Genomic DNA, 23,174 nt, shown 5'->3' on the forward strand with positions numbered 1-23,174 from the left:
TACTGCTACTCAGCAGTCTTGCCAGTTCTCCCCATTTTCTGCCACATCTAGGAATACAAGTTTATTTTTCCCTAAAGTCACTGCTTCTGAACACCTGTGGGTAAAGAAGCCTGTCAAACCTCTGCTTCACTTGGGAAGATACTTTTTGTTGTCAGTTCTTGCAGAGGTGTCCCCAGTTGTTGTCAGTTCTTGCAGAGGTGTCCCCAGTGACTGCAGTCAGGCAATCCAATAACCTTGATTGGACAGTGAAATGGTTTGGGGCTTTCATAATTAAAGGCCTGGCTGGAGACATCACCAGTGTGCAGGCTTGAGCCTCAGAAATACTCCCCCAATAACCCCAAATAATCCAAACAGCACAATGTTTTGGACAATTTTGTGGGTTTTGAGATCTGGATGAGTTTGGGTTGTTTTTTTTTTGGTTTTTTTTTTTTTTAATTACTGTAGCTGAAGAGTGAAGGGGAATGAGAAAATTTGATGCAACAAGGGTTCAGAGTTAAAACCTCATTATTGATACAGGTCATAGCTCAGTTGTGTTAAAAGCCCTCTGAGCAGCTGTGTTCACACCCCTAGCACTGGACCTGTGTCAGATTTCCCAGGGTTTCCAGTTTGCTTGGCTGGTTCTGAAATCTAAATACAGGATCTTTACCTGTAGAGTGGTCTCCACATAGATGGCTGCTCCACAAGGTATGTTATTCTCTCGCTGCAAAACAGCTGTAGTGGTTCATGATGTGAACTCTGGCATATGAGAGCAAACTGAAAATAATGAATCTACTTCCTTTTGCAGTTTCTCCTGTCAGATGATCAGTAGGATTGTGGTCAGTTGGATTAGGGAAAAAAACAGAACAGAAGTGTAAAGTGCGAAAAAACAGGTTGGTCATAGAGCACACATAAATGCACAGTTAGAGCTTTTTGGGTGTGTCCAACAGCTGGCACTGTGACCCTGCATTACTGAACCAGAGCTCTCCTGCTGTGACTCTTGTTCATGGCAGTCTTTTTGGAGTCTCTCTGGAGTTCATGAAAAAAGTGCTCTCTGAACTACAAGTTTGGGTTTTTCAATGTTTATTTTTGGATAATCAGTTTACTGCCTTCTTTGTTAGCTGTTGAAAAATCTAAAAATCCTTTAGAAGTCAGTTCTTCAGTGTCTATATTTCCTTTTGCTAACATCCATTTTTTTTTCCATGGGTACGTAAAGTGCACCATTGTATTTTCATTTGGGTTTGTGGTGATGATGTAATTAAGATTCTTTACAACTCTTTGTCCAGAGGGTAGTTGGCACCTTCAATCTCTAGCTTGGACTTTCTGAATTCAAATGTTTATGCATCTGCCAGAGTACCTAATGGTCTTCAGGTAGCTTATGTTCTTAAATTGCATGGATATATTTTGTATTGGTTGATTTTCTATATCCAGAAATGTTCTTAGCTTCCTGATGCCAGGGGAGAAGTTCTCATTTGTACAAGCCATTAAACAAGTGAGGTCATATCCTGCCACGTGCTTCATCCCTGCTTGGTTCTCAGGGAGAGTTTGATGTTTCACAGAACATGTTCCTCCATTCCTTTGATTGATTGCACATGTTGTCTCATGTGGGGTTTGCATCCGTGAGGCAAAGGATGGCCCTGGAACAGTGGCCATAAGTGTAGGGGCAGAGCTGCTGGCCGAGGATCTGTGAGTTTGGCTCTGAACAGCAGTGCAGGGCTTAGGCACAGGGACCATGGGCCACCTGAGGGACACAGGGATGTCCTGGGAGGTCTCACAGTCCATCTGAGGATGCTGCTTGGGGGGCTCTGGCACTGGAGAGGTCAGAGGCTGCTTTAGAGAGGTGATTTCCCCCAGCAGCATGGCCCTGGGCCAGGCTCCTGTAACTCACTTTTGCTGCTCAGTTCCTGAGCGTCTGTGCTCTGATGGAAAATTTTGACATCTGCCATTAATGTAGTTTTTTTTAATGACATAATTAAGTGAGGAATAAATACCCTAAAAAACCCAATAGTACAGCAGTCATAAAGCCATAAGCTCTACCTTTTGGGAATCACTGAGTTTAAGTTGCTGAACAGGCCTTGCTGCAAGGCATTCTCTGAAAGGATAAGGAAGTAGTCTGGATGTAGATGTGGCTGGATTCTTAAAAAAAAAAGATATTAATAGTGATTTTCAGGACAATGTATTTGCTTGTTATTGGAGAACTGAAAAAATACACTCTTAAAAGGAAGGAGCATGTTTTATTTTTTAAAGGTTACAGCATAGCCAGAGGATTGTAGAAGGCAGTACTGACTGTCTTAAGACAGAGGCATTAAGAGGCATTGCCCTATTTTTGCCCTGTACTGCTAAACACCCCTATTTTGTTTCATTAGTACCCCTCCTGTGGTATTTCTTTCTCCTTCCAGGCCCTTAAGACTTGCTTTTTCTAGAGCACGTTATAACTCCTGTTGAAAATTCTGCCAGTGGTCCACAGGAGTGGGAAGCAGCTGGGGCTCTGTGCAAAGGGATTCCTCAGAGCTGACTGGGCTGTAGCTCACCTGTGTGCTTCGGGAGGAGACATCCTGCACACAGGCAAACACCTCTGTGCCCGCTGTGCCAGCTCTCCAGGAGACAGGCAGGAATGTCCCTGCAGCCAGGCTGGCAGTGCACAGGGTACCACGGGCAGTCCTGGCTGCTGGGCAGGGATGAGCCCTGACCTGTCCTTTTGCACTGTCCCCTCCCTGCCCAGCCCAGCTCAGAGTGCAGGGGAGCCCTGCATTCAAGGCCTCATATCTGCCTACAGGTTTGATGTTGCTTGTTCAGAACCCAATCACTGCTGCTCACAGACAGAGTTCAGAAATTCCTGATACACAGTCTCTGAGGCTCTTGTGATGGTTTCTTGTATTAGAGAGGTTAAAATCTCCTGGTAATTTTGGTTCATGACAGAAAAAAATGGGAGAAGGCAGATTGATCAGGCAAATAACAGAGACTTTCTTGCAGTCACTGAAAGAGTAACTGTGGGTATATAATATAGTGATTAAAATGACAGGCAGCCATATTAAAGTCCATGACTGGTAAGGTCTGCTGACCTTAGCAACTAGAAATGAAAGTGTCCTTGAAAAACTGGATCTGGAAGCAGAAGGGGATGGAGAACCATCTGAGAGATAATGTCCTGGGTTGTAGTGTAGGATGCACACAAAGTATTTATTCTATCACCATCTTCATGAACTGTTAAAACCAAGTGGGGCAGTGCTCTAGTGTTGGGCTGTCTTCTGCTAATGGCCCATCAACACCTTGCCCGTGACTCACAGGTAACTCCCTCCAGGGGTTATCTCTGTGTAATGGGCCATCAAGAGCCCACTTCACAACTCATCATCCCATTGTGAGATGCTCTGCCCAGGGGGAGGAGCCAAGCATTCTCACCTGGATATAAGCTGGTATGTAGGACAGTGCAAGCAGCCCTTACCCACTGGATTCCCAGAGGACCAGAGCTACCAGACCTTTTTCTACAGGATCACTGCTTTAGGAAGACCATCTCATCTGGACTGCTTCCACTATCCTGCTCGGGTTGTATTCTGACTCTGTCAGTGGTCCTTTGTGTTATTGCATCTATTTTATTTTATTTTTACCTTCTTACCTTTCTTCTTTTTAAATTATATTTCTGACTTGGAGCCTCTCACTTGTTTTGCTTTCCAAACCATGACAGATAATGAGAGTAAAAAGAGGTGAGAGGCACACACAGTTGATGCCTGGTTGAGATGGCAGAACACTTGAGATCTCGTGGTGTTTCCTCACTTTGCACTATTGGTGTGAGAAACAGATCACGGGGAATCTGGGGAGATGTTTCTGGTGGCACAGGAAAAAGTGGCTGGGAAATTGCAAACTGGGGAAGCCAGTTTCTACAACTGTAAATAATTTCCTCTGGAACTAAAATTGAGCTTCATGGATGCCATCTGCCTACAAAAGGCATAATATAATTTATTCAGGTGCACTATCTTTTATAAGCTTTTATTATAATTTCATAATTTCTTGTACATACTTTTATTATAATTCCATCTCTTTACAAACTAGTATCAAACGCAGAAGTATTTCTCTGTTTATATGCACTTACAGAGATGAAAATCCAAGACACGTCATACTTTGACTTGTGCACGCAAACGGACACCCTTGGATGTTTGGTAAGATGCATCATCAAAGTCCACTTTATACGCAGCTGAGACCTGCTGCAGGGCAGCAGCTTCCTCTCTTTCCACTTTTTTCATCACTACAGGCTTTGACATTCCTTATTTTTTTTTAAATTTTATTTTTTTTAAGTTCACTGTAAAATCCACTGATTAATAGTTTAGTAACAATAATGAGCTTTGTAAAGTGCTTTTCATCTTTGAAAAGATTGCAATGAGAATTTGATAAATTTTTTTTTATGTATAGGTCAAAGTATTTAATTATATGATGTTCTGTTTGTTTATTTAATATATGTACCTTCAGCAGCTGGTCTCAACTGGACAGAAATTACACATTTTCATTAACACATTTCATCAGGCTTGCAAGGGAACTACAAATGTCTGAGAGAAGATTTGGACTTTGAGATCTGGAAGTGAAGGGAAAGGTGGTCAGTGTGTGCGCAAGCGTAAGTGTGGGAAGATCCCACGGTTGTTTGATTTTCATCTCTATAAATAGTGCATGTAAACATGCAGATGCTGCTGTGTTTCGTGCTGGACACGTAAATACTCCGTGCATCAGACAGAGACCTGTACAGACATCATACCCCTTTGATGCTTTGCTTCCCACATTCTGTAGTTGCTGTGATAAGTTTTGTCAGAATTGTCATCTAACAACTTACAGTCAGAATTTCAGCTGTTTTTCTGTCTCCTAGGCTGCAGGTACAGCTTCTCTCCTGACATACCTTCCTCTGTTCCCACCTGGTGCTGCTTTGTGTTCTCTTCCATATTATTTTAAGAGTCAGTTCCAAATCGTGAAGCATCCCTGCTAGGTAACATTATCAGCAACTACTCAAGTAATATCAGCATTTTTCCCTCTAAATTGTGTTGGGCAATTGAAAGGATGGGGTCTCCATGGTTTGCATCATGAAGCCAATTTTACTGAACTCACTGCTGGTTTACAGACCTTTCAAGCATGAGCTAAAAATAACTACCTGCTTAAACAACAACAACCATAACAACAATATGTGTTTCTTAGTAACATTACTTACATATGGGCTAGCACAGACTTGCACAGGCCTGTGCTGGCTTGCATACATACATTCACCCTTACCTTTTCCTCCTTAAGGGTCTTGCCTCCACTTGCCAGGGCTTGTGGCCCTCCAGCACATCTACTTCTGTCATGAGTTCAGCAGTACTTTGAGTCCTGCTTCCTAGCTGTATTCCCCTAGAATTATATCAGAATTTCTCAGTGCCACAAATGATATGATCAGGATGGTAAAGCAGTGCTCTGCTATATGGGACTACATTCTGAAGCTGGAATTCCTTTCTGGTTTTATCCTTTTTAAAACTTGGTTCCAGAAATACTTCTAGTGAAATTGTTTTGCAGTGCAGCCAAGTTCTCAGTGCCTGGATTGCTCTAACAAAGTTTATTCAGCTGACAAAATAGAGTATGGGAGCTTGGAAATATGCCTGTTTGTCCTTGTCACATTCAAATAGCTTGATTACAACTTCATTTATCCAAGCAGAGAGGAAGAAAACTCAGGGATCATTAGGAAAAGGTCCCTTCTGTGTTTATGTACCCTCAAATACATTGTCCAAGCAGTGCTACAGATGAAGGGCATTGTGTTTGTTGTGGTGCAGTCCTGCTGCCTGTTACAGGTGAGAGATGGCAGCTCTGGGAGGAGCAGGGAGGAGTCAGGAGCAGAACTACCAAGGATGGACCTGGGGGCTGTAGCAGACAGGGACCAAGCCTTTGGAAGCAGCTGGGGGGAATGGGGAGGCAAGGCCCTGCTGCTCAGGGGCCCACAAACCCTGTTACATGGGTGTGTCACTGGAGAAGAGCTACAAGTGTACCACAGGGTCTTCCAGGTGCTTTGTGAAATTACCACAGCACTCAGGTTTTCCTCAGACACCACAAGTGACCTTGGTTTTAGTGAGATTCAGGGAATTTTGTACACAGCTATCAGAATTGAAATTGATGGTCACTGAAGGTCTCAGAAAAATCTGCTTCTGTATTGTATGAAGTGCTGAGAAAATTTTTGGTAGCTGTGTTTTGATCTTGGATTGCACAGTACAGCAGGTAAGAGCAACAAAAATAAATTACTTGATCCCTCACAGAGCAAGCAAAGCCTTCTAAATAATAGTTTGGCTTTATTTAGTAGAGCTGGTGAAAGCACAGGGGACTTGGGGAGAGAAGGCTGACCCAGATAAGAAAACTACCAATGTGAGATCAACAATGAGTATCTTGATAGTAGATCAGAAAAAGAAGGAATCATAGGACTGATAAAAAGTTGTATTGATGCAAAAAAAATTTGCTGTAAATAACAGTAGTTTTCAGTTCCATTTCACTGCCACAGAGGTGTAAAGCCTTTAACTAATCCCATGGGTTTTTGCACTGGCCTTCATTTTCATTATTTCTTTAGCCAGATTTGCATTATCATTCTGCCTTGGAGAAAGAAAGAGTATGGAACAGGATGGCACTGGGACAGGACAGATGCCTGTGGGACAGGACTGGCATTGAGTGGGATGTCACTGGTGCTGGACCTTATTCTGTGTGAATGCCACAACTTCCCTGTGCACAGCACCAGCCACTGCCACTGCACAGGAGGAGCCTTAGTGCCATTCCACTGCAATAAGTTGAAGCCCAGAGGCAAACCCAAACCTAATTCATTCTGTTGGCACTCAGTCTTCTCTTTCCTAAACAAAGTCTTATATCTTTCCAGGAATTCTCCTGGAATTCTACAGAGCCGTCGTTACTATAACAAAGACCAGAAGTGTTTATTTCTCTCCTGTATTTGTCACTTTCCCATTACCTCTTCTTCTGCAGCATGTTAGTGCTGATTCCTGATGGATTTGTGATGCACTAGAACTCTGCCTCTTACACTGTCCTGTTGTGTAGGGACTGACTCTCCATGTGTATCTCTGTGTTTGATATTACTACCTGAGGGCACATATCATTTTTTTTCATTGCATCTACGTTTTCTTCCTGCTTATCTTAGGCTAGGAGACCAGATTTGGAATTAAGGGTTACCTATTTCCTTCTTTTTCCACATCAGTATCAAATATAAGTTCATTAAGCATTCTCTTTATTCCCTTCTTTCAAGCCACGAATAGAGAACTGAGCAGCTCCAGCACCAAAGCAGATCCTAGAGAAAGCAGGTTGCTTCTCTTCTTCCCTCTGCTGTGGCAGCAGCCCTTTGATAACCAGTCCCTCTTGGAGTGTGCTCTTCCAAGTTTGGCATTTCCCTAGCAAGCAATGAATTAATCTATTTTCTATGTATTGTTTAGGCAGATCATGAAAACACAACAGGAGAAGGTTTCAGACTCTGCCTGAAGATACATGGTATTTACAGCTTCTAATCTTTCCAGAAGCCATAAAAGCTTATTTTCCATTCGTTGAACAATATTTATGCTTGAAAAATCATGTGGGCTGTTACTCATCTCTGTAATATTATGCCTGTTTCTTGTTTGTTTGATTACAAATTGATAGGATTTATTTGCCCTCAGCAGGCACCATTTGGAACTGACAGACAGCTGGGGCAGCTGCTTTGCTGGCATTGCTCCCAAGAGGTTTGGAAGGGCACCAGGGTAAGGGGCTGGCTTCTGCACAGTCAAAAAGGCACCAACCCTGAACAGCCTTTACAGATCCTCCTGGAAAAAAGGCACAAGTTGGGTTTGGGTGTATCACCCCACTCTTGCTGTACAAAGTTGGTGCTTTTGGACCTCCTCTCCCTCATTCCTTCTGGAGGGAGATGCAGACCCCACATATTACCAGTGCAGGAGGGCAGCAGGGAAGAGAAACTCCTGTATTAAACCCATTTTCATTTTCAGAATTATGTAACAGACAGACCGTGTGCTGTGTTCCCTTTGTCACTTTGTCTGGAACTCCACTGTCCCATTCTTGGATCCATAGAATCCAGATATTTTTGTAAATCTTAAATTCCTTTACTCACAAAAGGTATTTCTACCTACAAAATGCTATTTATTACAATGAGTTTTTGGTTGTTTTCTTCATGCCCTTTAATTTTTTTTTTTTTTTCACTCTGCCCTTTTCTCATCTGGCTACACTTTAATTTGTATTACATTAATTTTGTAAAGGAATAGACTTGCTTCAGCCATTGCAGCTGTAAATGTCGAGTGGGGGTTTGGCCTTAATTTAGTTACTAGTTTTGCCAGCATTAGGACATCTTCTCTTGTAATTTCCAAACCTGTATACCCAGACAGCAGCAGAAAATAGATGATACAAAAGCCTTTCTTGCTCGTGTCTACAGCTGTAATGAGCTGGCAGAGGTCAGCTCTGAGATCCACCTGTACTATGTCCAATTACCTTTTCCCCTTGTGAATTTCCTGAGGAGCTCTGCTGCCTCCTGTTTGTGTAAGTGATAGAGATGTACAGCCAAATGTAATAAATGGGATTTTTGTTTATAGCCATGATTCTAAAAGTGTAGCTTTTCCTCCTCGAACACAAAGCCTTTCACAGATTTAATCTAAAACTCTGCACGTTCAGCTGAGAGGGGCAAGCAAAGTGATCTGCAGGAGAAAACAATTCACTCAGTAAGTTCAGAGCATTTGTAATGAGCAAGGTGTGAATCCTACTTTCTTATCCCTGATCCCAGGACTGCACACAGTCACTGGGTTAATAAAACAAAAAGCAAACTTCAGAAACGGCTCATGGAATAGAGATCAGAATGTGTGACTGGAATCCAGATTTCTCACCATGCCAGTACTAAAGCACTTTGCAGAGCAGCACTGGGGGCAGAAGAAAGGAGAAACACTTGGTGTGTTTAGGGAAGAACTGCAGGAGGTACAAATGGTACCTTGGAATGAACAACTGAATTAACTAACCACAACAGTGTCTATAAAACATAATTATTATTTGTAGGAGTATCTTTCTGTGAGTAAGATAATGGCTGCACCTAATTGCACAGCAGTGTAAGTAATGCACTTTCCTCAGGACAAGCATATACCTGAAGTAACACTTTGGTCACCTGGATGGGAACTCTGACCCTTCTCATGTCAGAAAATGTCCCATCTCACTCCCACCCACAAGGAGCCCTTGCCAGGACTCAGCCTCCTCCAGCCCTAACAGTTGGTCCAGACTGGGGCTGCTCAGGCGGATGCTGGCCTGGCTTTGGCCAGGATTGCCAGACTGGATCCTTTGCTGAGCTCAGGTTTGAACAGCAAATGTTTCTGGGTCAGGACTGGTTTGTAGTTGTGCCTCCTCTGCAGTGCCCCAGGCAAACTTCAGTTAGTGTGGGAGCTCTCAGGACCTGCTGAATTGCAGACCAGGCCTGATGGCAGAATGGTCAGAGCCTGGAGCTCAGGGCCAAAGAGTGGCCGTGGCCACAGGGGCTGTGGGTTGGAGCTTTCAGCTCACACCGTGGAGTGCTGTGAAATGTGTCTGTGCTGGGTCTGAGTTCCTCAGCCACTGCTCACTGCAGCTCCCTCTGGCTGCTTCTGCTGTGGGGCAAGCGTGAAGCACTTGCTGAGGGGAGCACAGTGTGTAGGGGAAGCCACCAGCTTTGCTTGCAGACAGAAGAATTTCTCTTCCTGGAAAAGTTAATGGCAAAGATGTTTTGGAGTTGAAGTGTAAGTTTCCATTACCGTAAGAATTAAGAGTATCAATGCATTTCAGAGTGAAATTCCAGTGTGAAGGAAAACAGAAAATAATGCCTCATACTGATGCCTGCTAATTGCTGTGGTTAAGTTTAGGCAGACAGGGATGGAGTTGCTCTTGGTTTTCCTGGAGCAAGAATGATGAGATTTGAAAGGCTTCAGGCTCTCTTTCACAATTCCCCAAAACCCTTGGTGTTGTGCTAATTAACACAGTCCAGCTCCTTTCCTCCTGTGATTGTACCTTCCAAGAAACACTGAGGTGAAGTTTTGGAATTTTTTTCTCCTGTATCTCTGTGGAGATACTCCAGACTGCTTTTTTTTTTTTTTTTTTTTTTTTTAATATAATCCATTTCCTTTCTTGTTATACTTAACTGGATGTCTCTGTATATATTATTTATGGCCTATTCCCAGTTTTGTTGTTGGAAAGAGCAGTTGATTTGAGCTGTAGTAACAATCCATCACTACCTTGGGGAGATATAATTGCTTGTAAATATAGTACTTCATGTCTTGTCTTTGTTTTTCATCACCTTGAATGTGTTATCAGCTGGCTCAAGCTGTAAGGCTTTATGCTTGGAAATAGTGAGGTGTGAGGAAAATAGATGTATTAGATCTACCATGCAATGAATGCAGAGTCTAGTGTTGTAGGTTATGAACACAGTGAAATCACTGGGGACCAACTTCAGTAACTGAGCATGTGAGGTGAAGTTTGGCCTTAAACATTAGAGACTGGGAGCAGGGAAAAAACAGTAAGATAAAAGCTGACTTGAAAAAAAAAAAAAAAAAAAAGAAAAAAAAAAGTACTACACAGTTTCCATAGCAGAGAAATTAGAATTTCTTCAGGGAAAGAGGTGGAAAACTCCACAATGGAGAAATTTTGTGATGTTGTTGACCAGCAGATGGTACTTGGTAGAGATATTTTTATATATTTGTTTCTTGAACAGCTGTAGGTGCATGAGCTATTGCATGCAGGTCTGCACTATCTACCATAATCTGGGATGCTTCAGCATGTGGGGAGGATCAGGGAGTAGAATTGTAGGAGGAAAGGGATGCTGTTACAGTGATACAGAGGAAGACCTAAATATGTGAAAAAGCATTCCAGAGAGTGAGATGGATAGCTCAGGGAATCGTTGCCTTTCAAGCACAGTGGTTTTTCATACTTCAAACTTGCCTGAAAAAATGCAAGTGATATAAAACTGGTAGGAAGCTGTGCAGTGGCTGGGGAGAACAACCTAAATGATTTAATAGACTTTATGTGTCTCTAACGACTGGATTCAGGGAGGTTAGTGGCATTCTGGATCTACTGGTTTTGTGCTAAATCAGAAGTGGGAATTCACAAAGTGCACAGCTGCCCTGGTACTGTTAGAAGGCAACATGCATTGAACCTGGTAGTTACTCACCAAAACCCATGAAATTCCTTTGTTGAATCATAGGCCTGCAGAGCTCTCAGCAGAGGATGGACAGTCCCAGAACTGTCAGGTCTCCTCCACTGGCAGTGGTGCCACAGTGTCATGGCTGCCCTGCTCTGCCCTCCCTGCACCTGCTCCTCCAGGAGAGCTCCAATTCTCTTCCCTGCTCACCACAGCCCTGGACCCCCTCCAAGGCTCTCCATGTGTCCCACAGCCTCTCTTGCTCACAATTCCTCCTTTGCCCCACTCCAAGCTTGCAGATTGTTGTGGGTGTAAACCCTTCCGTCTCTCCTTATGTTTAAGACATGAAATCATCCTTTTTGCACAACTTCCCATTGTGTCCAGGCTTTCTTCATGGAAACCCTGACAGACCTGCTGCTGCAGTCTCACCAAAACAGGGCAAGCTGCAGGAAAGCTTTGTGTAGGTTATTAGCTGTGTGTGTACCTTGGTGTGCTGTCTGCTATTCTCACAGCAGCTCTGCCTCAGGGACTCCTGTTCACACTGACAGCTGAAATAGCCCCTCTGGCTTTGTACAGAAATACTGTAGGGACTGTCTTTCTAAGCAGTAGATTACTTATTTCCAAATTTAGTGTTTGCAGTTGAACCAGCATCCTGTTTTGGGTCTTTTTTGTTTTTTTGCTCTCTATTTCTTCCATTTTGCCAGTGATTCAGCAGATCTGGTGTACTTTCCCAAGTATTCTTTCCAAAGTACTCAGAATTCCCCAACATCATAAACTGGGATTAACGGCTTATTATGTCATACCCTAAGGCAGATAAGCTTCTGCTTTATGTCAGAGGGTCTGGATTTTACATGAAGGTAAAAAAAGGAGCACAGATAGTTCTTGGTTGTGTAGCAAGAGAGCTTTCTTTGTGCCTGTACCTTAATGTGCTGGGGTTTCAGCACTTTTTAACACAAGGCTAAGGCATTCCTAAATATTTATTTCAAGACTGAGCTGTGGCTGACAGTTCCAAGGCATCACACCCCACATTTCGTAGGGGCTGTAGTGGAGAACTTGAACTATTGGTGCAGTGGTGCCACATGGGGCATAAATCTCCAGAACAATCATTGCTGAGTGTTCCTCTGGTGGCTCGGCTTGTGGTGAAAAGTAATACTTCACTTTCATTTGTCTGAAGTAATTTTTTTGGGTGGAATTGTTTCATTCTCATTAGATCTCTGAGGGTACAAGAAAATTGCTGGTATAATTGGAGAACTACACCCTCAAAATACTCAGCCAGGTTCAAATGTCAGCAAAGCTGCTGCAGATACAAGAATTACCTAAGCAGAAGTGGCTTGAACTGTTGATGCCATCTCTCCTTTGCTAGTCATTTAAATCCTGGGTTGGACCTTGCCAGGAGGGTAGTGGTAGTTTGTGGAGCAGCTAAAGGATGTGCTGTGGATGCCTGACAAACCTCTGGCCTTTGGAACTGCTGCAGGGTAAATAAGGATGGGCCAGTGGCCCGGAATGGTGGGACGGGTCAGTAGGCACACATAAGGATTGGGTTGTACAACTAAGGATTCAAAGGGAAAAGACCAGGAAAGGCAAGTGAAGGATATGGGTGAGGGATCAAGTACTTTATCCTAGAAATAAGGGATTGCATTTACAAATTCATTCCCCACATACACTATAATTCTTTTATAAACTGAGCAGTCTGCCAAGTAGGTTTGCCATAACAAGAAGGTGCCTTTCTGTAGAAGAATGGTGTGTAAAATACTGGATTCTAGGTTGTTCCAAATGTGGGCCTCCAAAGTTGAGAATAAGAAACTGTAATAAGTAAAGTATGCTTTCCTCCAAGGACTAAGAGGTCTTTGCTGAGCAGTATGATTAATCAAGAGGTTAAACATTATCTGCCATGTTGTGTTGTCACCATTGTCATTTCCTGACTGCAGTATTTGTGCAGGTCCATACTATAATTTTTTTTAGGTTAAGTGAGTTTTTTACTGGAATTCTCTTTACACATGAAACCATATTGACTTCAAGGAAAATAGTCTTCTCATTTGAACAAAGAGTTATGTTAATTTTTTTCATGTTGTCTATTTCCTTTGTCCAGTGCAGAACTTGTAAATTGATTTGGAGCCTTCAGAAATTAAATACATGGTAAACTTAGATGTATTCCTGTCAAAGATGTTGAAAGGCAAAGCAGAGTTCAGCAGCATTGCTCACTTTTATACATGCATGAAGTACAATTAAGTGTTGATTTTAGTTTAGGTGAAGTGTTTCAGCATTAAAGAGACTGAGACTCAAGCAAATGTGAAGAGAAAGGTGGTCTGCCTGGAGTATTCACATTTTACTTCTTAGTTCTTAGAAACATTCTCCTGTAATTTAAGCATCTTTTTGGGCTTGGGAGGGGGACATACAGAAAAAGAGTAACTTTTTGGCAGACTGTTCATAAGAATTTGGCTGAAATTCTGAAGAAATTCTGAAATTGTTTGGGGAGTATTTTTCTGATATGGCACATCTGTGTTCTGAGTGGCATGTGTAAGCTGATTTGCAGCCCCATTAATACATCTCTTGTTGTGCTTGGGTGCGCCAATTAAATTCAAAAAACCCCAACCAAACCAACCCCATATTTTTCTGACCAGATATCCATGATGGCTCTCAGAATACACTGAGCTTAATTTCCTTGGAATATACTACTAGAAAACTCAGGGAAGGGAAAGGAACTTCATACAACCATGGGAATAGCAAACTGCCCAATAAATTTCTTAAAAATCAGGATTTGGCATGGGCTGTACTTTCAATATTAAGAAACTGTGATATCTTTCTGGTACTTCTGCATCCCGTTGATGCCAAACAATGCATATTTTTGGGACGTGAAAACATGTTGTGGGGGGATTTAGTTACTGTCACTTTTGTATGGATTAGTTTCTTTGTTCAGTGGAGTTGTTGTGCAGGTAGTTTTCATGGCTGTGATTTGTTCTGAGTGTCTGTTTCCTGTGAAGGGGGCGAGGCCCACTGAAGCACACGTCCGATGTCATCAACGCCGCCAAGATGATCTCGGAGTCGGGCTCGCGGATGGACATGCTGGCGCGGCTCATCGCTGACCAGGTAAGTTTCCATGGGGCACTGCAGGAGCCACACACACCCCTGACACCTCCCAGGCTCTCCTGCAGGAGTGCCTGTGACACTCTCAGAGCACTTGTGAGGCACTGGGTACACAGATCCTGTCTGAACCTCCCTGTGCATTCTCTTCTCAGTTTGTATCGGTGGTCTGTTCATGCACACCCTGAAGTACACACATCACAAATGTCCAGGTACACACACTGATCTGTACATCTGTGTGAACATTTGTGAGCTCCCTTAAGCTGTGAATGCAACATTTTAGACATGCAGTATATGGGAACATGTATATAGACAGACACATTTAAAATATATATATTTATGGCTGCTTTAATATATATATATTAATATTATTAACAAATTAAGGTATGTGTTAATATACCTTATAGTAGTTGTATAAAACAAATAGTTGTTTAACCCCAGCTGGCAACTGAGTACAATGCAGCTGCTTGGTCACCTACTCCTGAAACTGGAAAAAAAAGGAAACCTGTAGAGTTTTTATAAAAAAAGTTTAATAATTTAAAATATAGTGCTGTAGTAGTAGTAGTAGTAGTAATATTGATGCTGAAAGAGAGGGCAAGAGAGGACTGAGACCAGAGAGAAAGAAGTGATGCCCAGCACAATTCCCCAGCATGTGCTCACTGATGCCCAGACTCCCTTCCAGTTGAATCCCCCACACTGGGCATGATGCTCCATGGAACTGGTATGGAATAGCCTTTGGCCAGGTTGGGTCACCTGTCCTGACCGTGCTCAACCCCAGGTATTTGTGCACTGCTCACTGGCAGTGTGGGACACTGAAAGGTCCTTGTTACTGACTTCCTTCCCATACTGAATCCAGCACAGCACGGGGCCAGCCACTGTGGAGAGCGTGAGCTCTGTGCCAGGCAAAGCCAGGCCAGCTGCACAGGCAGCACAGCCTTGTCCTCTCCTCACTGACCCAGCCAAATCACCTGGCAGCAGTGGCAGCTGCTCCAAGTGAGCTGTGGGAACACAGAATGGGGCACTCACACACAGCTCTGCTGCTCTGGGCAGGTGCTTGGTCTCAGCTTTGTAAGGACAGACTTGCCCGGCTCAACAATAGTTTGTTCTCCACCCTCTGCAGAGTTACAGAATGCATGCTTTTGCTGTACTTTCCTTCTCAGCCCCCTACCCCTAACACTGGCTGTTTGGGCCTCTGCAAATCCACAGCTTGAAGGTGATTTTTAGTTTTACTTTTAATTTTTATTTAGGTTTACAATTATTTTCAGTAACTCTCATGAGTTATTTATCACCATGAAATGCAAAGTGTTAGAGTTGGAAGGTATGCTTTATTGCTGTTTGATTTTTAGATCAGATGGCTTGCCCTCCCCCCAGAACAGCCAGCTGGGGCAGGGTAACTGAGCAGCCTGCCTGAGGGAGCTACAGCAGCACATGAGCACACCTGCAGCCTGCTCAGCAGGTTGGTGGGTTTCTTTAGGGCCCTGCAACACCAGCAGAGGACTGCAGGAAATGGCAGTGTGCAGGTGTCACTCCTGACGCCTTTCTTCCTTTGTGGACCTTTCAGGTTCAGGGCAGCACAGGACAGTCGCTGTTTTCACATCCTCACATGCTTGTTTTCTTCCCTTCACTCTTTTTTTGCATATTCAGTGCTTGCTTTTCTACTGTCTAGGAAGCAACACCAGTCTGTTAGTGGTTGTCATGGGTCTCCCTGAATTTCAGATAACAAAGAGTTCCTATTTTGCATCTATACAGTTGTGATCAGATTTGTGGAAAAAATAGGTTAAATGTCTGGATTCCCCATTCCTGATCTTGACACACATTCTTCCAGCACCGGACAACAGCACCTTTCAAGATTTTATCTATTACAAATTAAAATTCAAACCCATCACTGATACACTGCAGAAAATGATGAGATATCAAAGCCAAAGATGAGTAAGGGTCAAAAATTCTTTCTGGTTTTAGGACAGGAAATCCACTCTCACTGAAATATTCTTTCATGAAAGAAAGATTTCAGCTGTATTACTTCATCAACTTAGGACTAGAAACATGAACAAATTAGTGTGAGGAAAAAGTATTCATGAACCATTAGTGGTGATAATTCATATGTCCCAACAGAGTTGCTGGGAAATGTGACATCATTCAGGTTATTGTAACCCTTTTACTGAATTGACTCCAACTCTTTGTCCTGGCTCAGAGCTTGCACACAGATGACACCCAGGAGCCACCTGACCCCTGGGATTTGTTCTGTGCATCTGAAGAACACTCCTTACTTACAGGTGTTGCTTGGATTTTAGATGCAGTTTTATATTACATTATCTACATTAAGACCAGAAAAACCCAAACACAAATCAAAAGATGAACCAAGGCAGGCATTCCAGTTACAGTGACCATAATTGCAAGTATTGCTAGAAAGGTGTCATACTTAGTAAAAAAGAGAATCTTGATTTATTCCTCCTATTACAGATATTCTTAGAATGATCCTCTCATTCCTTGTATGGCTAGAGATCTTTTAACTTCTGTAACCTTTTTTGGCTGTGCCAAGTTATCCTTTAACTTAGAAAGATCTTTTCTCATTGTAGTATTTTATTTTTGATCTCGAAGGTATTTTCAAATTCTGCTTTTCAGCTGTTATTTTGCAAGGTTTCCTATGCCCTGCACTCCTGGGATCTTAAAATAAAATAAACTTTACATTCCTCTGGGCTACCAGATAACTGTTTTCTGAATTTGGGCCAAACTGGCTGTCAGGAATTTGATGCCTAGAGTAGAACGAGTGCCTTCCTGAGCAGCATTCAGACTTTCTAGTGGAGTATTTCACATGTTGCCTTTTACTAACAACTAAATTATGTAGAATTCCTATTATGTGGAAAAAAAGGATTTGTATGATTTTTATAGCTCCCTGTTGCTGTGTTTGAAGGGAAGGGACATAGTGTGGTTGATTTGGAAAGACAGGTGTCTGCTAAGGGAAGGCAGGAGCCTCCCTGAAAATAGAAAGTATAAACCTCCTCCCTCTGAATTATAATTTTGAAAATAACAGGCTCTCAGCAAAGATATGGGAATACGAATAACAGTTCTTTATTAGGAAAATGAAACTAAAAATGCACTAGTACAAAAAAACACTGACAGAGTCAGAATGCAACCTGACACACTGTTGGTCAGGGTGTTTGGTAGCAGTCCAGTTAGAATTGTGGCCCCAGTCCCCCGGAGTGACAGATGTGGTTCTGTTGGAACAACAAAGGGTGTAGTTTTCCTTTGAAGGTCTACTGGTGGTGTAGATGGGTCCAGTCTTCCTCTGGGAATCCAGTGTAACAGGCTGTGCTGGTGTTCTGAATCTCAAGTTTTATCCAGGTAGGAATGCTGGGCTCCTCCCCCTGGGAGGAGCATCTCCCAATGGGATGATGTAATTTTGTCAGTCATGTAGTGAGCCTTAATTGCCTATTAACAGCAGATATCCCTGGAGGGAGGATGGGTCCTGGAAGAGATGAAGAACATGGCCCCACCTGGTTTTAACAGCTGGTAATAGAATACATACTTTTGGTTACATCTTGCATTGTAACCTAAGACAGTGGTACAATTAGCAGAACTCAGCTGTATGTCAGTCCACAGTCACAAGCACTTCTAGGATGGCTCAGAGTAACAATGGTGAAAATTGTCACAGTTACAGCATCAACAGCAACCTATGCACATAAATCACAAGTGCAGAGGTTCACTATAAATTCATTATTGGGAGACATTTCCTTTTGGCAGAAGATTTTTGTTCTTTGTTCCTTCTGTCAGAAGACTTTTGCTACTTAATGTGATAAGATAATGAAGGCAGTACATCACCCTCGTCTGACGAAATGTGCTGAAGAGTGAGGTCTGTGTTAAGAGCCTCCTCTGTGTTGCAGTTGTTTTGCACCCATTAGGATTGCAGTCAGGCAGGTCCTGACTGCCGTCATTTAGAATGCTGTTTGTCAGAGCTAATTATGGTGGTCAGGACAGCACCATGCAAACAATCCCTTTCAGTGATGGGAATGCCACTGGTGGAGCAGCAAAGCTACTTCCTGTCTGTACACAGCACACATTTATAGTAGGTGGTAGGTGATTATCCCCAGTATTGATCCCCATGAAGACAGATTTGGATTTTGTAGAGAAATGCTTTGGCCTTGTAGGCAAACGGATGAAGTGAGACCAAACCAAACCCAGAATGGTCTGCAGTCAGAAGCTCCTGTGCATTGTTCATTAACATCCCCTGTGCAACTGCTGTGCCTGTGGCTTTTTCACTTGGATGGTGAATGCTGGTTTCAGCCTGGTCTTAATCACTGCATCATTTTAATTCCTCAGATTTGTTTGGATGTTCTGGTGGATATTCTGTTGGGTAAAATACCATTGCATCTTTGGGATGCAGGTCAGTTCTGATGCTCTTTTTAGAGAAAGCCCTTGTTAGCAACAGCCCCTGCCTGCAGGATGTGTGAGGAAAAACCTCTCAGAATCTGATGGGCTCTCCAGTTAATAATGTGCAGCAATAAACTGGTAACCATCAATTTCCTGTGGGATGATGAAACTCAGGATTTGTTGATTGTCTTTCTGTTGCAGCCTAGTGTTTGGTTCTGCTGGTGAGCAAGTGCTGTTTGTACCAGCTGCCTCTGAGCAGTTGGTAGAAGATCCCTTTTGCAGTGTCCTCCCCACACTACGTTTGTTCCAAACTTCTGTTGATGGCTGATGGGACATGCTGCAAGGTGTGAGGTTTAATTTTCTGCAGTGCTTGCTCATGTTCAGAGCAGTGCAGGCCATTCTGTGTGTATGAGAGTGTGTATGTGTGTGCCCTGGCTGGGCATGACCTCAGGTATGGATACACTGTTCCCAGCTGCTGCCAGCAGCTAATGCTGAATATACACGACTTGGGACATCATGGTGCTCCCAGCCTCCAGCAGCCATGCCACAATTTACATTACCAAACATGTTTTTCACACACTTGGCATGTGAAATAGTCCTTGATATTTTTCCATTCATTTGTCCAGTAACTTCTTTAGCTATGTAAAATTTTAATAGAACCATTCTGTAACAAAGATTTCTGCAATTTAACAACCAGTGTTAAAAACCATTTTCTTTGTTTTGCACTCCTGGGACTCACTTTTAATGACCCCTGGGTTTTGTAATGGAAGAAGAATACCAGGGTTCACTACAATCTTCCTCTTTCCATCTGGAGCCTGGTGTGGCCAGTGCAGGAGAAAGATGCACTGCATCTTCTCAGGTAGTGAAGCTGTGGATATGCCACAGACACATATGCCACAGTTGCATGATTACCTTTCAGAAGAATTTTCTTATCCAATGCCCTGCATTTGCTTTTCTGAATGCTTCTGACACTAAAAGTGTTTCCACAGAACCTCAAGGTCTTGTTCTTGAGTGCAGTTTCCTGGCCTTTGATGTGTCTCATCTGTAGCATTCCTAAAATGGTACACATTTCTTCTGTAATGCTGTGTAAGGGAGACAGCATCTGTCTCCTGACACTGTTATTATATAAAAGAGTACTATATAATAATCATTCTTGTCTCTGAACTTTCTGTAATTGCTATTGTCACTGTTTGAAGTGAATGAGGCACTATATTGGCAACCTGTACACCTTTCTCTTGAGTCTTTCTGGCCAGAGGGATTAAATCAAAGTGTAACTAAGGAAAGCAAAAATGGAGGAGGAATAATCTCATTCCAGGAATACACACAATCTACCATCGTGGTATTAGGAGTTCTGATGCTCTAAGGGATTGCATTGTATTGTACTTGAATTTTTTATTAACTGAATTAAGTAGACAGTGAGTATTCCAGCTTTCTAAACACTGGGGTACCAGTATATAAATACTGATTTGGGCAGTCCTTAAAGCAGCGCTTAGTAAGGAAGAAAAAAAGACATATTTTAGGGCAGTTTTCCATAATGTGCTAGCATTTTGAAAACATCACACATGGAAAGAGAACACGTCAAGGAAGTGCTCTGGTTTTGCTGTAAACTGTGCCCAAATACAGGAAACAATAATGGATGTAGCAGAACATGAGGTAAAGGACTGATGCTGAGTCATAATAATTAAATTAAAACTATACACTCTGGCCTTCCTCGTTTACTGTTACCTTTTGCTAAGTCTAAAGCATGAACTTGCTTAACCAAACATTGCATAGACATGAAGAACAGCATTGTCACACCAGCCCTTTGAACACATACTGTTGCTTCAGCAAAGCCAGGAACTGAAATATTTTTGGAGTTGAGTAGAATTGGTACTTTTTCTGGCACCTGGTGGATTTTGGATTTAAATCCACTGACAACCATTCAATAAAGCCACAGGTGAGTGTTGACAGTGTGCAGTTGGTGGGGATGTATCTTTTCTTTTTGAGTATGCACAGCTGAGCAGTTTCCTGCCGAAAGGAAGGGGCTGTATTTATCATGTAAGTACCACACCTGGGCCAAAACCCTGTCTGCAAACCTGCACGGATCTCCTGCTTATTTATCACTCTTATTCTTACCAGCTGTGGGAGCACAACAGGGGCTCACCATTCCCCTTAAGATCCCTTTATTCTGCCAGAGCAATGAAAATCAGCCTTAGAACAAATTCATACCCAGCCTTTGATGGCTGGCCTGGTACCCACAGAGCAACACTGTGCTCCAAGTACTCCATGTATTTTGGGAAGAAATTAAGTTAGAAAGATCCTATTTTTATTTTTGTAATAGAAATCTGTATTGTTAAAAATATTGAAATCAGTGAGTTTTCCATAAGACATTCTAATTTTGTTGTTCCCAAAACTAGAGAAGATCTGCAGATTGAGTTCAATACACTCTGGATGGAACACAAAAATAACCCATAGATCATATTTAAAGATAAAACATAATATATAGATGTTAACATGTCTGTGCATGTATGGTTACATTGCCACAAAATCAGTTTGGATTGCCCTCATCACTGTTAATGGAGGTATTTTCTTAGAGAGCATCTTAGGAATTTAAATAATTACTCCAAACACTAAAGGATATGCTTAGAAATATGGCTAAGGCAAGCACAGCAATGGTAAATACTCAGTACATATGGTGAGTTTTAAGCTTAATCTGAGCTTCCAACCACAGCATTAGAAAGCTTCCCAAGAGGAATGAACTTTGCAGCCTGATACACCTGCAGTAAAAAGCAAGGCTCCAGTAGTCTGCAACTGGAATACTCCTCAGTGAAGTTTTAACATGATTCCTGAGACATCATTTTGAATCAGCAGTTACTGAAATGCTTAATTTATCGTTCTTTTCAGTGCCCAGACCAGTCGTGCAAACAGGATTTACTGGCTTACCTAGAACAGATCAAGCTATACTCCCATCAGCTCAAAATCTGCAGCCAGGTTAAAGCAGAAATCCAGCATCTCGGTGGAGAGCTCATCATGTCTGCAGTAAGTAGAAAAATGGCATCAAGTACTCTGTTAGTCAAACTACGTGTTACATGTGAGTTGGGCTTTCCTTCTTGATATTTTTCAAGCTTGCAGCATGTTCCACTGTCACTCCAAATCCTGTTTTCTTTTCTAACACCCATTTAATAGCAAGAATCTGTGACAGTGAAGTGTAAGACTTCTGTCTTTAAAGGAGTAACAATCACCTTTTCTTTTTAAATTTTCACAGCACATTGTGTTATCACTGTTATTCTGAAGTAGTTTGGTTTAAAGAACTGTAACCCACTTGAAAATGCTGGTGCATTGGCTTACACACATGGAATGTGCCCGTGTGTGTCTGAACACAGTAAAAACACTCCAGGGGTGAAGTCCTAGGCGAGGAAAAAATGCTGCAGGCATTCTACAGGTCTGCAGAAATAAAGGAACAGCAAGGTGATGCCTCCCACAATCCCCGTGCTGTAAAAATCAATGCTGATTGTGCCAGGTGATGTTTCCCACAATCCACGTGTGGCAATGGCCTGCAATGATTCCCACAATCGCGTGTGGTAATGCTCCCATAAGTGGTGATGATTCCTGTGATGTGCAGGGGGTAAAACCTCCTGTATGGGCCTGGTCATGATTCCCATGATGCTGGAAGTATGTGGGCAAGTGGTCTGCGTGTGGCAGTGCCCTGGAATTCTGCCTGCGACCTGTGAGTGGCACTGCCCAGAACACTGCCCGTGACCCATGAGCAGCACTGCCCAGAACACTGCCCATGACCCATGTGCAGTAATGGGCCTGTATATGGTCATGCTGCTTGCAATCCACATGCGGTAATTCCTCTTTGTTTGTCTATACCTGTCACTGGCTGTCTGTACTCATCTCTCTCTGTGTATCCTGCTCTGTATCTATCTGTATGGATCTATACCTGTCTCAATCATCACCCTACATCTGTCTGTACCTGTCTCTATCATCTCCCTACATCTGTCTCTTTTATCCACCTATACCTATCTCAGGTTGCCCATCTCTGTCTCTGTTCCTGTCTGTATCTACCTCTGTCTATCTACATACCTTGGTCCATCTCTCTATATCTATCTACAGCTCTCTCTAGTTATCTCTATAGAGGACTAGCAAACCATACCTCTCTCTCCCTGTCTGTACCTGCCCATATGTCTCAGTACCTATCTATACTCATCAATATTTAGCTTTATGTCCTGGTTTAGGGCAAATTTTGGAGAAATCTTCTGAATAGGGTTCCTCTGGGAAGTAAACTCCCCAACCCATCTGGGAAAGAACTTCTCCAGAGAAAAGTGGGGAAAACTATTTATATAACAAACAAAGCACTCACAAGCATAAAGAATGACTAATATGAAACAATAAAACCTTCTGTTGCTCTGAAGTGAGATGGTAAATTCAGAAAGTCTTTGCTGTGGTTAGCTCAGCTTGCTCAGTCTCTTATCAGTCTCTCTGGAGGTCCAGGCCCTGGTGGGCTGCAGGTGTAAGGTCCTGGTGCTCCTCTGGGTTTTTCAGTCTGGAGTAGGTTTAAACAGTCCTAATCAAAAGGAAAAAAAAAAAAAAACCAGTCTACGGAAATACTATCTCTACCTATCTACACCTTTCTATATATACACATCTCCAC

At 42.6% G+C, this 23,174-nt stretch overlaps 1 protein-coding gene across 1 annotated transcript in view; it reads left to right on the forward strand.

Annotated features, from left to right (window-relative positions):
* Positions 1-23,174, forward strand: part of CTNNA3 (catenin alpha 3) — a gene marked incomplete at its 3' end in the record, with an annotated part of 410,569 nt that overhangs the window by 376,737 nt on the left and 10,658 nt on the right. The window contains exons 16-17 of the mRNA XM_083865913.1: positions 14,074-14,179; positions 21,425-21,559. Of these exons, the coding sequence (XP_083722039.1) occupies positions 14,074-14,179; positions 21,425-21,559 (241 nt within the window). The remainder of the gene's footprint in view (positions 1-14,073; positions 14,180-21,424; positions 21,560-23,174) is intronic.

The sequence above is a fragment of the Zosterops lateralis genome (assembly GCF_965231275.1).
Source record: "Zosterops lateralis genome assembly, chromosome: 8".
NCBI lineage: Eukaryota > Metazoa > Chordata > Aves > Passeriformes > Zosteropidae > Zosterops > Zosterops lateralis.